The sequence below is a fragment of the Aspergillus stella-maris genome (genome assembly GCF_047715825.1).
Source record: "Aspergillus stella-maris strain CBS 113639 unplaced genomic scaffold BDV14scaffold_11, whole genome shotgun sequence".
Taxonomy (NCBI): Eukaryota; Fungi; Ascomycota; class Eurotiomycetes; order Eurotiales; family Aspergillaceae; genus Aspergillus; species Aspergillus stella-maris.
In genome coordinates, this window is record NW_027396805.1 from 269,875 (window position 1) to 283,260 (window position 13,386).

The 13,386-nt window shown below is 50.7% G+C and overlaps 3 protein-coding genes across 3 annotated transcripts; all 3 read left to right on the plus strand.

The window, feature by feature from the left end:
• The first annotated feature begins 943 nt into the window (after positions 1-943).
• BDV14DRAFT_168564 (Beige/BEACH domain protein) lies at positions 944-9,735 on the plus strand. The gene is made up of 8 exons (XM_073767876.1): positions 944-1,056; positions 1,113-3,777; positions 3,824-4,185; positions 4,233-7,983; positions 8,038-8,192; positions 8,241-8,759; positions 8,814-8,978; positions 9,040-9,735. Exons 2-8 carry the CDS (start codon positions 1,278-1,280, stop codon positions 9,067-9,069), a joined length of 7,482 nt encoding a protein of 2,493 aa, XP_073630860.1. The 5' UTR covers positions 944-1,056; positions 1,113-1,277; the 3' UTR covers positions 9,070-9,735.
• Positions 9,736-9,826: 91 nt separating this feature from the next.
• Positions 9,827-11,317, plus strand: BDV14DRAFT_168583 (sedoheptulose-7-phosphate:D-glyceraldehyde-3-phosphate transaldolase TAL1). Its single transcript, XM_073767877.1, has 4 exons — positions 9,827-10,040; positions 10,110-10,424; positions 10,477-10,860; positions 10,918-11,317. The coding sequence occupies exons 1-4, from the start codon at positions 10,005-10,007 to the stop codon at positions 11,152-11,154; spliced, it is 972 nt and encodes a 323-aa protein (XP_073630861.1). The 5' UTR covers positions 9,827-10,004; the 3' UTR covers positions 11,155-11,317.
• Positions 11,318-11,832: 515 nt separating this feature from the next.
• Positions 11,833-13,302, plus strand: sod1 (superoxide dismutase SOD1). Its single transcript, XM_073767878.1, has 4 exons — positions 11,833-12,154; positions 12,523-12,854; positions 12,910-13,006; positions 13,061-13,302. Exons 1-4 carry the CDS (start codon positions 12,142-12,144, stop codon positions 13,081-13,083), a joined length of 465 nt encoding a protein of 154 aa, XP_073630862.1. The 5' UTR covers positions 11,833-12,141; the 3' UTR covers positions 13,084-13,302.
• Positions 13,303-13,386: the final 84 nt, after the last annotated feature.

Below are 13,386 nucleotides of genomic sequence, written 5' to 3' on the forward strand. Positions count from 1 at the left end.
GCAATTTCCGATGCATCACGTTCACCTATGTCAACCAATAACAAGGGGTTCGCGATTGAACTGTTGTTCGACCATCGCTAGATCGAGGCCTAAGTGAGAACGGGTCTGTGGTTGAGGCGACTGAGGCTGATCGGTAAGTGGCTGCTAGTCTTTAGATGCCCACAGCGCTCTACTTGGCTTTCTGGTTACCACGAATCAAGGACTCGCTCTTGATGCGGCACGGTCGTACTATTTGAAATAAAAAGCTAAGTACCCGGGCATAGCCGCGATTCCGAGAATTTGATTCGGGGTTCAGGAGGGCTGTCACAGTACGCAGTATGCAGTGACATCATTGTAAGCACATTGAAAAGGTATGGTCTTCAGCACTGGAATTGATATAGTCTTCGATATGAATTCGACGTATCGAGTCCAGTGGAATATGAAGGGCTGGTTTTGTCTAACGGCTGCTGTCCGCACACAAGATATATCTCTGCACGACTCTCAGCCTGCAATGCTGATGTTTGGCCACATAAAGCAAAACTGATTCACGAGAATTTCGTCGACACACGCCCCTGTTCTTCAAGTCTGCGCCTACCCAGCATGAGTTGGATTGATGGGATGAGGCAGAAAGTCAACGAATAGGATTCGCCTGTGGTCGAAGAACTTAAGGATGGAATACTTGATGGCCTGCCAAATCGGCAGATTACTAAGCTGGAGCTCTGAACGTTCGGAGCGTGATTGACAAGCTGTTTGGTTTGCGGCGTTAAAGGTTCCAACTTTGGTGCTGTGATAATTCAAGAGTAGAGACTTGTTCCAATAACTTGACCTACTGTAGCAGCCCTTGTACAGAGTTACAAAGACAGAGATAAGCAGTTGCTGTTATCGATAAGGATCGGCCTTGGCGGGATGGACTGGAGCGTCACCTGCGTTACTTTGTGGTGACTTTGTCCAATCTCAAACGACCCGCTGCTTCAGCCCCAAGCTAAGCGTCACTGCCTCGCTTATTGCTTGTTCGCTGTTAATTCTTGCTGCTCGAGTCCTGTCCACTCCAGAGAACTGCACTTTACCCCTAAAAAGGTCTTTCACTACTGGCTTTCCCGCTCAGTGCAATTGCTGACCCTGCTCCGAGCTAGACCGTCATAGGTACCCGTCCCGCCCTCCCACCGACACGCGACATCATCGCCACAACCCGCCCCATACCTGCCAATGAGGACTGCATCAACACAAATTCGAAGTCAAGGTTTATGTCTGATGGTTGCTGCCCGTCAGGTAGGTAGCCGGGGAGATTTCGCGGCGCAATGAACCGGGTCACATCCCACCTCTCGCCGCATTCTTCGTCGCCTACCTTGCGCACAACTTCCGAGCTTTCACCCGTCATCGAGGAGCTCAATACTATATGCAGTGACTATGCGGTGGATATCAACCTTACGGCCACAGCCACCGAGTGTCTTCTCCGGCTCCGCCATACGCTCATAGACAACCCTCATCCGCAAGATGCGAAAGAATCGTTTCGGCAGCTAAGCGGCTTCCAGACACTTCTGAGTCTTATCAGGAAGCTCTCCGACATATATACCCCTAGAATACAGATAAAGGAAGAGAGGAGAAGCTTGCTGGCCATTTATAAAGACTGTTTGACGGTCCTTGCCGAGTGCCTGAGGGACCATTTGGGCAATAAGAGACATTTTGGGAATCGAATACCGGGCGGAGGGCAAGCGGTGTTGGAAGAGTCTTTCGCTGTCTTGATCTTGAAGCTAGATGCTGCCCAAGGCGATGTGGAATACTTCTGTGGGAGCATTCTTGCTGCGGCGCTATGTCAAGAGACCGTCCTTGATGTTTTCACAGCACTCACGACAAAGTTTTCCAGAACAGACGAGTCAGAAATATCGCCTGATGCTGTGAAAAAGGAAGCCGAGCGCTTTATAGGAGCATCGGAGACCATTGAAGCGCCGGAGGTCCTTGGTCCGTTTCTTCGTGTATGGTTAAAGCAGTCCTTCCTGTTGAAGCCGGACCTCGCGGTACAGAGACTCGCTATACCAGCATGTCTTTGTCTACTCACATCTCAGACTCAGCGAAATGTCATGACGCTGCATGAAACGGGGGCTCTAAGCCTTACTCTTCCGCTTTTGTTTAGCGAAAGTCTTCTGAGAGCGGAGAAGCTACTGTATCAGGAGCTGGCGCAAGAGCTTTGCGCCCAGGGGACTAGGAATGTGGACGATGCGGTCTACCTTTACAAGAAGGCTCACAAGTGTCCAAAAACACTGCGGTTCCTTGTAAATGCGCTAAAACGCTCCAAGGAGCCACCGGTCATCCAGTTTGACCTATCGCTTCATGGTTTTTGCTCCTTGGAATTTTCAACTCTGGGCCGTTCGTTTCCACCTGTTACATCCAGCGGATACACTCTTGCAGTTTGGGCGCGCTTCGATGAGTTCGACTCAAGTACGCATACGACAATATTCGGAGCCTTCGATGCTAGCCAAACATGTTTCCTTCTGGCCTACCTGGAGAAAGATACCCGCAATTTCATATTGCAGACTTCTATCAAAGGATCTCGCCCGAGTGTTCGATTCAAATCCTTTGTCTTTGAACCTAAAAAGTGGTATCACATCTGCATTGTCCACAAAAAGCCTAGACCGCCATCATCCCATTCTCGTGCGTCGCTTTTCATAGATGGAGAGTTTGTTGAGCAGCTGAGGATAGAATATCCGAGTCTACCCTTAGCGAGCGCACCCCATCGCTCACCGCGAGTTCAGGCCTTCCTAGGCACCCCTCGTGATCTGGCGATGAAGATTGGGAGAGGTGTATCCTCGAGTCTATGGTCTCTAGCAAACGCTCTTCTCTTCGGAGAAGCGTACAGTGATGATATGATTTCCGTGTTCTATAACCTTGGCCCTCGATACTATGGGAATTTCCAAGACTGTCTCGGCTCTTTCCAGACCTACAGGGCGTCTGCAACGCTGAATCTTCGCAATGAACACCTGCACCCGGGTAAAGAGGAGCAGTCAGATATTGTTACCGCCATTCGCCGGAAAGCAAGTACCCTGGTGCGGGAAACTGCTATCCTAATCAATGTCTCGCCGTGGTCTATTCTAGATGATGATGACAACAACACAACAGACGAATCTCAACTTATTAAGTCCCTCTCGAAACCGGCTTCGAAACATCTTACTCAACTCATCAAAGCTGGAGGCAATGCAATCGCTATCAACGGTGCAAGCCCGGCGATAAATGACGCTCTGACCCAATCTCATGGCGTCGGAATTCTTACTGGCGACCCCGTTATCACTTCACCACAATCGCTCGACGATATGAGTTGGCGAATCGGTGGCTGCACCGCGGTGCATCTAAGCCTGATTCACGCAGCGTCCACTCCTGAGACTACCCTTCTTGCTGTGGAAGCACTATACGAGGCAGTGCAGGAAAGTTGGCGGAACAGTGAAGCCATGGAGAAAGAAAATGGTTACGGGATCCTTGCTACCCTGCTACGCGAGAAACTTGGTTGGGGCTGGGGAGGAACAACCACCTCGACGAAGACTGCGACTGTTTGTTCAAATAATGAGCAACGGTCATCTCTGTCACTAGACCTTTTACAGCTGACTTTGAAGTTTGTTGGATATGACTTTGAACGGCCAAACCGCTCTATCATCACAAATCCTCTTGCTTACAGAGTATTACTCGTGGATTTGGAAATATGGAGATATGGCGATAGTTCTCTCACCGAGCTATACTACTCGCAGCTTCGCGCATTTGCCAGCGAAAGCCAGTACCGCCGTTTCAACTCCAAACGCCTGGCGCGGATGCGTAAGTACAAACTCTCAGGGTGTTGTATCAAGCTAACCTATATCAGGCGTCAACAAGAAGTTGCTCGAGGTTTTGAAAGGGGGCAATGTCACACCTGAAGTACTGCGCCATTTCATTTCTGCCTTTAGCTCTCTGATGGAGAGTTGCCTGTCAGCTGACTTGCTTCGATCCCTGGCTCTGTTCATTACATATTCCTTGCACAAACCCAAAGAGTCAAGCGGCTTGCAGAAAAAGAAAAGCATGCGCTTCAGGACCAATCCAGGGAGACCGGCAACTCCGTCGGACCAAGGGGCAAGCATGGCGGCAAACAAGGTTGCTGTTGAGATGCTTCGAATGTTCTGCTCCATCCTCTGTGACACTCACGACCTCGCGCCAGCAAAGAAATTTGCTAAAACTGTCACGCATAAGGTATGGTGATATGAATGCTTTCCTCGACTATTCTGACGCTTGAATAGTGGCTTCTGTATCTCATGTGTGAAGATGAGCCAGAGATCGTCGTTCTGGCAACTAGGATACTAGCTCGCATTATTGTGATTGGTGGCGCCGCCTATAACAAACGGTTTGGTGAAAAAGGCCATGGGTATATCATCATGCGAGGGCGCATGAGGCGTTGGTGGAATATACCAGCCTTGTGGCCCCTCTGCTTTTCTATCCTCTTTGGCATCGATCTCGGGACAGCCATGGCCGACAAGCCCTTCGACAATAACTCGCTCTTTGATGTACTAACAGGAAGTGAGGTCGAAGTTTGCTTTCCCGAAATGTTTCCCGTCATTACCGAGATGATGCGAAGTGCTCTTAAAAAATGCGCCATGGCTAATGGCGATTCGAAAGAGCTTAACTCCAGTTCAACTGTCAAGCCTCTGATGGCTCAGCCCTTACCGGTTGGTACAAGCTCTGAAGAGTCATTGCTTTTGGCAACCGTCATCGAACTATTAGCTGGACTGCATCTGAACTCCGAGGGCTTCCATGATTTTACAATGCAGTCTGAATATATTCAGCACGTGCTTTATGTTCTTTTTCCAGTTGTCGTTGGATCGGATTCTGTCAGTGCGGATATCGAGCTGTCTTACCGAGTCAGCGGTCTTGATCTCGATGATCAGGATTCAAATGGCGACTCCCGTTCGCGCAGCGCAAGCGACTTGCAAACAACGACAGTCGAGAACTCCAATACTCGCGACGGCGCCCGTGGCCCCTTGCCCCGGTCCTCCTCCTTTATTCTTGTGTCCTCAGACCGCGGAAAGAATTCTCGTTCGCCACTCAAGATAAATCATGCCTTTGCCTCTGGAGGTGTTGAGCTCGCAGGTGGCCCGGAACACCCTTTCATTTCACGCATACTGTGCCTCATCTTGTCCATTCTTTCAGGGCAACTCCTGGAACGGAAAGACTTCTCTGGGCTCGGTCTTTTCTCCAAGACGCCGCCAGGGTTCTTCGAACACCAAGCCTACTTCAACACCTGGGTTTTGAGGAGACTTCTCCAAATGCTGAAAGATGTCGTATTCTCAAAGACGGAAGTGTTGGCGGAACCGCGAGTAATCACCAACTTAGGACGCTTTACAACACACTTAGCAGAAGCAACGCTCGAAGGCTGGTTTGTGGATGGCGCGATCACGGCTCTTGAATTTGCCGGAACAATCCTAGAGTACCTACAGCGACCAGAGGTGTCCTCTTTGAAGAGTATCAGGCTGTGTAGCCAGATAATTGCCACAATTCGCTCTAATGTGTTCCGCGTTGTTTTAGTACAGCTCTCCGAAGCTGAAGGGCCTGATGCATTATCTGTTCTCAATAGTCTGTCCTACTGGCAAGTGGTGCTTTTGCAGGCCGGAGAGTCTCAGTCTGAGCATTTGCAGTTGTTGTGCTATCTTCTTTACACCAAGCTGATTGACAAAGACAACGATGTGCGTATTGCTGCTGCGGGACTTTTCAGAGTGATCATGGTCCAAAAACCAACGGAACTCTTCATGATCTTGAACCACGCAGCGGCACCTCTTCAGGATCGTCTTTCTGGGGGCTTTGAGGACCTTGCGGGCATGGATGATACTGCCTTCTTACAATGGATAGATGACCAAAGAGACGATCTGAACACTTTGTTTTTGGGCCATATCTCGAAAACATGGGAAGAATTCATCAAAGAGCAGAACGCCAACGTTGAGAGCTCCTCGCGCACTCGGATGTCGAAACGTCACAATAAACTAAAACAATGGAGTCAACTGGAGAAAGTCAGGGACGAGGTAATGCGCAGACATGAAGTCACATACCCCCATTGGGTTTCGAATATTGTCGCCTCTGAGCTTTTGAGATACCAGAGAGCTCTGCAAGACCAACATGATAGCCACGTGTTTATGTGGAACGCATACTCCCGGTTGACCTTGGACCTGCGACGGTACGGTGGTCTCCTTGCCGAAGAGAAGGACCGGAAGTGGCGACTTGACCAGACAGAAGGACGCAGTCGTATGCGTCTTCGTATTGTGCCAGATGACTCCGGGGAAAGACAGGACTACCAGCCGAAGCGTAAAGCATCGGAACCTCCGGCTCCTGCGGCAGTGAGACCATCGTCTGCCCAAACGGAGACCGTTGCTTTGAATCCCGCGCCCCTAGACGATGAGCGAACGGAGGGGAACCCCCGCGGCATGGACGCCGATAATGGCAGTGTCATGGAAGAAAGCTTTGAAATGATCGATGATCCAAAGCAGGATTTGGACGACTACGAAGATAAAAACCGAAAAGTCATTCGGAGTCTCCACCGCGGTGATCAGGTTGAGAATCTCTGCAACGTATCTCGAGTTGTCGGACTGGAGGCTTTCGAAGGGCTGTTGATTCAAGGCAAAGATCACATTTACATTATCGACAATTTCTTTCAACGGTGTGATGGTGAAATCGTCAATGTCTCTCAAGCACCCAGCGACGAGCGAGATCCATATGTCCAGATGATTGCTGGTCGGGAAGCGAGTGAACGCAAGCCGCAAGAATATGAGACTAGGAGCTGGAAGTGGACAGACCTAGTCAGTGTTTCCAAGAGACGCTTCCTCTTCCGTGATGTGGCCCTTGAAATATTCTTTACCGATGGGCGAAGCTACCTTTTGACCCTTATATCGTCTAAAGCTCGTGACCTCCTCTGCGGCCAGCTTGCTGGCAAGGCCCCGCAAATAACTGGAAGCGTTGGACATTCACGGCCGGAGGATATTCGCAGATTTGAGACCCTTCGAAGTTCTGACGATGCACCGCAGTCCCTTGGATCGAAGTTTGCCAGTGTCTTTGGTGCTCAACCTGTCTATCCCGCGACTCGCAAATGGATCAAGGGAGAGATCTCAAACTTTCATTACCTGATGCTCATCAACACACTCGCTGGTAGGACGTTCAACGACTTGACGCAGTATCCTGTTTTCCCATGGGTGATTGCCGACTATACAAGCCAGGAGCTGGATCTGACCAACCCGAAGAGTTTCCGTGACCTATCCAAGCCAATGGGCTGTCAGACACCAGAGCGAGAAGCCGACTTCAGGGAAAGATACCAAGCATTTGCAGAGATGGGTGATGGCGATGCCCCGCCGTTCCATTTTGGTACTCATTACTCTTCGGCGATGATAGTTAGCTCCTACTTGATCAGACTACAGCCTTTCGTGAAGTCATACCTTCTATTACAGGGAGGAACGTTCGACCACGCAGATCGTCTTTTCTACTCAATTGCAAAGGCTTGGGACTCTGCCTCGCGAGGGAACATGTCCGATGTGAGGGAGTTGATTCCGGAATTTTTCTTCCTTCCCGAATTCCTCGTCAACTCAAACAAGTACGATTTCGGATTCCTCCAGAACATGGCCACCGCGATTGATTCAGTGGAACTGCCGCCATGGGCTAAAGGTGACCCGAAGATATTCATCGCCAAGAACCGAGAAGCACTGGAGAGCCCGTATGTGACACGTAATCTACACCATTGGATTGACTTGGTATTCGGGTGCAAGCAAAAGGGCGAAGCTGCAGTCGAAGCAGTCAACGTCTTTCACCACCTCTCATACCAAGGTGCAAAGGATGTCGACGCTATTGATGATCCAGTGGAACGGCTCGCTACTATCGGGATTATACACAATTTCGGTCAAACGCCGTATCAGATTTTCAACCGGCCTCATGCTCAGAGTGAGGCGCATAGACATAAAGTCCCACGGTTGGATTCTCTTGCCGAGTCACTGACCCAGCTGCCACTTGCAATTCTTGGTAAGTCCTGCTACGGCTTGTTACTGTTCGCTTTTGCCGCTGACGATCCTCGAGAAACTGGAGAGCGAGTCTCCTCGTTGTGCATGAGGCACGACCGACTATTATGCACCGCTGCGCTCAGGCTGAACATCCCGCCCTCTTATGACAAGTATCTGGAATGGGGCTTCTTCGACGGCAGCGTCAGGTTCTATTCCGCAGACAACCGAAAGGTACGGTATTCCCCCATTCAACCAAAGCCTATAACTAATTGTCAGTAGCTTCTAGGACATTTCGAACACCTCCACATCGGCCAGCTGGCTTCTGCGACCTTCGCGGACTCTCGAACCCTAGTCACCTCAGGCACCGACTGCACAATCTCGATATGGACATTCACAGCTACTGCAAAGTCAGTTGACCTGCAACCTGCGGGTTCTCTGTTCGGTCACCGCACGCCTGTAACTGTGCTTGCTGTTTCTCGCTCATTTAGTACTTTATTATCCGCCTCCGTTGATGGCCAACTAATGCTCTGGGATCTCAATCGCCAGTGCTTTGTTCGGGAACTCTCAGCCAAGGGACCTATCGATTGTGCCCGGATCAACGACGTGACTGGTGAAATTGCAGTCTGCAGAGGGAACCGCGTCACTCTTTACTCATTGAACGGTGCGACACTGCTGGAGCAAAAGGTCTGCGAGTTAACCGATGACAAGACCCTGTCCTGCATGTTCTACGAAGGCATCGGTGACGAGTGGCAAGAGCGGGAGCTGCTCTTTACTGGCCATCGAAGGGGAGTCGTCAATGTAAGTACAGCAGCGCACCACTGACAAATGGGATACTGACGTTTCTTCTCGCAGGTCTGGAGCAAAATCATCCGCAACGGTCGATTCGAGCTCGAGTTGATTCGGCAACTCCATCACGTTGATAACAACCGCGACAACGGGGCAAACATTAGTACAGGCATCACTAGTATCCTGGCGCTTGCCCAAGTCGTCTATACTGGTGATGAATTGGGAAGAGTGGTAAGTGGCAATATAGTACTCTCGACTCTGGATGTTGGTAAACATGCTGACTGAATCTTAGTATGAGTGGAGCTGCGTTCAGCGTCGATGAACCCGTGATGTCTAAAAGCACGTGGCAGTTAAATGTTTACATATCCGGCGTGCCTGGACTTCTTATTTCTTCTTTGGATTGAGCGTTTCCAATTGCCGATGAGCCGTTTCGTTGAATAGATATGCGGCTATTACTCCCTGATGGGGCAATGTCCCCCAAACAACTATGAATATACTTTACGGAGCACAGCACTCCTGGTCCGTACAGAACCGGTAGCCCGACAGCTGCTATGCGGTTATACCCCGGGTCAGGCGGGCTTGGCCCTCGATGCGAAGGAACGGGGGTGGAGATGAGGCTAACGAAGATGCGCCGGCGTAGCCTGTCACGGACTCCTGATTCCGGTGAAGGAAACGGCCCTGGATCGCCCGGCTGCGTCAGACTAAAAAGGAAGTGGGAGAGAACTTGAGGAAGGGAGTGGAGTGGATCGGCCATGCGTTGTCGGAGCACACTGGGCCGAGTAAGAAGCAAGCAGAGCAGAGGAGGGGCAGCTCCGGGGAGATGCAGGAGTTGGTGGTTTGTTTTGTATAGGGACACCGGGCTTGAGCAATTGATAGAATCCATATACAACATTGACTGACCGGCCTACGTACAAGGCTAGAGCAACAAGATAGATAATCTCTTATTAAGAATTGTATACAAAGAAGTTGTGCGCAGTCAGCATTGAACCAAGTCTTAGTCATGGCTACCCCTCCGGAGCACAGATAGCGTCATAAGCCCAGCCCAGGCCCCACCAGTCGTCCCGGTGCAAGTCCAGTGACCTCAACGTGAACCACGAAAACATCACCGCCGCTGCCATCGCCACGTCTGCTAAATTTAAGTTCATTTAAGAGCCTTCTTGCCTCTCTCTCTCCTCTCACTTAAACTCTCCATCTTCCTCTAACTTGAATTGATTTGAATCATTCTATAATCAAATCACATACCAAAACACATACACAATGTCTTCTCTCGAGCAGCTCAAGCAGTCCGGCACTGTAAGCTGCCCCTCGCTTGCTACCCCTCAACGCTTTTCTCAGCATTGCTAACCATCAATTCCTCTACAGGTCGTCGTTTGCGACTCTGGTGACTTCGCCACCATTGATAAGTACAAGCCTCAGGATGCCACCACCAACCCCTCTCTCATCCTCGCTGCCTCCAAGAAGCCCGAGTACGCCAGCCTGATCGACGCTGCCGTCGAGAAGGCCAAGAAGCAGGGCGGTTCTCTTGACGCCCAGGTCGACAACACCCTCGACTTCCTCCTCGTCGAGTTCGGCAAGAAGATCCTCGAGATCATCCCCGGAAAGGTTTCTACTGAGGTTGATGCTCGTTTCTCTTTCGACACCAAGGCCTCCGTTGACAAGGCTCTGCACATCATCAAGGTATGAACACCTAATTCCAGACGACATGTAGGTCAATGCTAACGTTTAACAGCTCTACGAAGAGGCTGGTATCTCCAAGGACCGCATCCTCATCAAGATCGCCTCCACCTGGGAGGGTATTCAGGCCGCTCACATCCTGCAGTCCAAGCATGGCATCAACTGCAACCTGACCCTCATGTTCTCCCTTGTCCAGGCCATCGCTGCCGCTGAGGCCGGTGCCTTCCTCATCTCCCCCTTCGTTGGTCGTATTCTCGACTGGTACAAGGCCGCTCACAAGCGCGACTACTCCAAGGAGGAGGACCCCGGTGTCAAGTCCGTCCAGAGCATCTTCAACTACTACAAGAAGTACGGCTACAAGACCATCGTCATGGGTGCCTCTTTCCGTAACGTCGGTGAGATCACTGAGCTCGCTGGTTGCGACTACCTGACCATCTCTGTATGACTTCCTTGATCCCTCGAGCTCTAAAGGATCATAGTGCTAATACGATAACAGCCCGGTCTCCTCGAGGATCTCTACAACTCCAAGGACGCCGTCCCCAAGAAGCTTGACTCTTCCTCCGCCTCCAGCCTCGACATTCCCAAGCAGAGCTACCTCAACGACGAGGCCCTCTTCCGCTTCGACTTCAACGAGGAGGCCATGGCCGTCGAGAAGCTCCGCGAGGGTATCTCCAAGTTCGCGGCTGACGCCGTTACCCTCAAGGACATCCTGAAGACCAAGGTTCAGGCTTAGATATATGTCCTAACTTGATGTTGTAGATGATGGCACTGGTTGCCTCTTGATGAGACTCATTTCGTTTGTGTAAAAATTGGCGACTTGCTTTGCACTTGCAAAAATTCTTTAGAAGATATCATATGATATGAATTATGGAATATAACGTTTATTCAAATTGTTACTTTTTTTCTACTTGATTGAGTTTGCTGTTGGTTGTAGTGTAGCATCATTCTGCAGTAGGGTGTGAATACCTAGCCTTCGGAGATTAGACACGGGAATTGCGTGCGATGACGGATGTGGTGTTCGGCTCGGGGTATCTCAAGCTCTTCATCCCACCAATACTGTGTATATACAGCCCGGCGAGAATATGGGTAGGTTGAAGGTTCTCATTCAAGCTTCATGACATACTTCCCACTACATACAGTCACAAGAGAAAGCATTGACTACCCAGCTCCTCAGAAGAAGAGTCCGGTGTTGTTTTCGGGTTCTGTCTCACAGCCGTGGTTGCACCGTCAAACGGTTCAGATGGGGTGCTATAGTGGGGTCAATGGCATCGACATCGGAGCTCCAATTCAGCTGTGGTTCTGATCTCGACACTGAATACAGTGGCACTGTTATCTTGGTTCATTATTGTAGATAATTCTGTAGAGATATTGCTGTAGAGCACAAAGTTCGTTGTTATCAGTCTAGAATTGACTGCTTAGGAATCGCTCCCCCTCCTTGTGAAAACGTCATTCCGAGGCGGCCGTAGGTGGGGTGCTCACAGCAACCAGCGCGCAGCTCCGTGAGTGGCAGGAATTGGAGGGCCCTTCCTGTCGAAGGCCGTCGAATCCACTGCTGTGTTAGTAGACTACCCCTCGTCTCGGTCATCGGTGGCCTCTTGGACTGACTTTCCCTTCCCTTCGCTTCCCATTTATCCATCTTCCATCTCTCAACTCTTCATCTGAATTCATCAACACAACTCATCTCTTCAATCTAAACACCAATCCTCGCAAATCAATCAAAATGGTCAAGGCTGGTAAGTGTTTTCATCATCTCCTGCATTGTTATTGGCCTCTACCCAGCCCGGGTCCACGATCGACCGTGGCCGGAGGACCTTGTGTGAGCAGATTTGAGCACCTTTCGAGCTGTGCCTTGGCCCAACAGCCTATCACCGTCTGTATCTGTCCTGCGAGGCGTTGATATAAGCTCAAGGATGATGAAAGGCATCTGCTAGCTCCTGTGCTGTCACTTCCGTGTTACTGGGTCGCAGCCAGGAACTCCCCAGGTCCTCATCTCGACCCCAGATCTGGACGGTGGCGATCTGCCATAGTCATCCAGGGTCTTCACTCTTCATCAAACAACCCATTGGCTGTGTAACATCATAGCTAACATGTCTCTCTCCAGTCGCTGTTCTCCGTGGAGACTCCAAGATCTCCGGTACTGTCACCTTCGAGCAGGCCGACGAGAACACCCCCACCACCGTCTCATGGAACGTCACCGGCCACGACGCCAACGCTGAGCGTGGCTTCCACATCCACCAGTTCGGTGACAACACCAACGGCTGCACCTCTGCTGGCCCTCACTTCAACCCCTTCGGCAAGACCCACGGTGCCCCCGAGGACGAAGTCCGCCACGTCGGTGACCTTGGTAACTTCAAGACCGACGCTGAGGGCAACGCCGTCGGCTCCAAGCAGGACAAGCTCATCAAGCTGATCGGTGCCGAGAGCGTTCTTGGCGTATGTACCCCAATGCCCATAAGAAGTAGAGAGGCCGAATGCTAACGTGATATAGCGCACCCTTGTCGTCCACGCTGGTACTGACGACCTTGGCCGTGGTGGCAACGAGGAGTCCAAGAAGACTGGTAACGCTGGTCTCCGCCCTGCTTGCGGTGAGTATTCATTCTTGGCAAGATATATCAGGGAGAGATGCTAATTGATCATAGGTGTCATCGGCATTGCTGCGTAAATGCTCTCTTAACACTGACGATTTGATGAATCTCAATGGATAATGCCGGGGACGATAGCAAATATGTAGTTCAAAACTGTTGTGCAGGTGCTATTCATGACTAAAAAGGAAGGCGCTGCAAATTGCCACTCGAATTGAACAGCAGTGTATGAAATATCGCTTTCTCATGATCGTAGTATGTAGTACTTTAGGAAATCCTGTAGTATAATGGCCCCTGAGTGGCTGTGGCAAGAATGAATCTGTGCTCAGATCACCAGAGTGCTCGGTGCAGGCTGTCATGGCCAGACTCTCCCCACAAAGCCG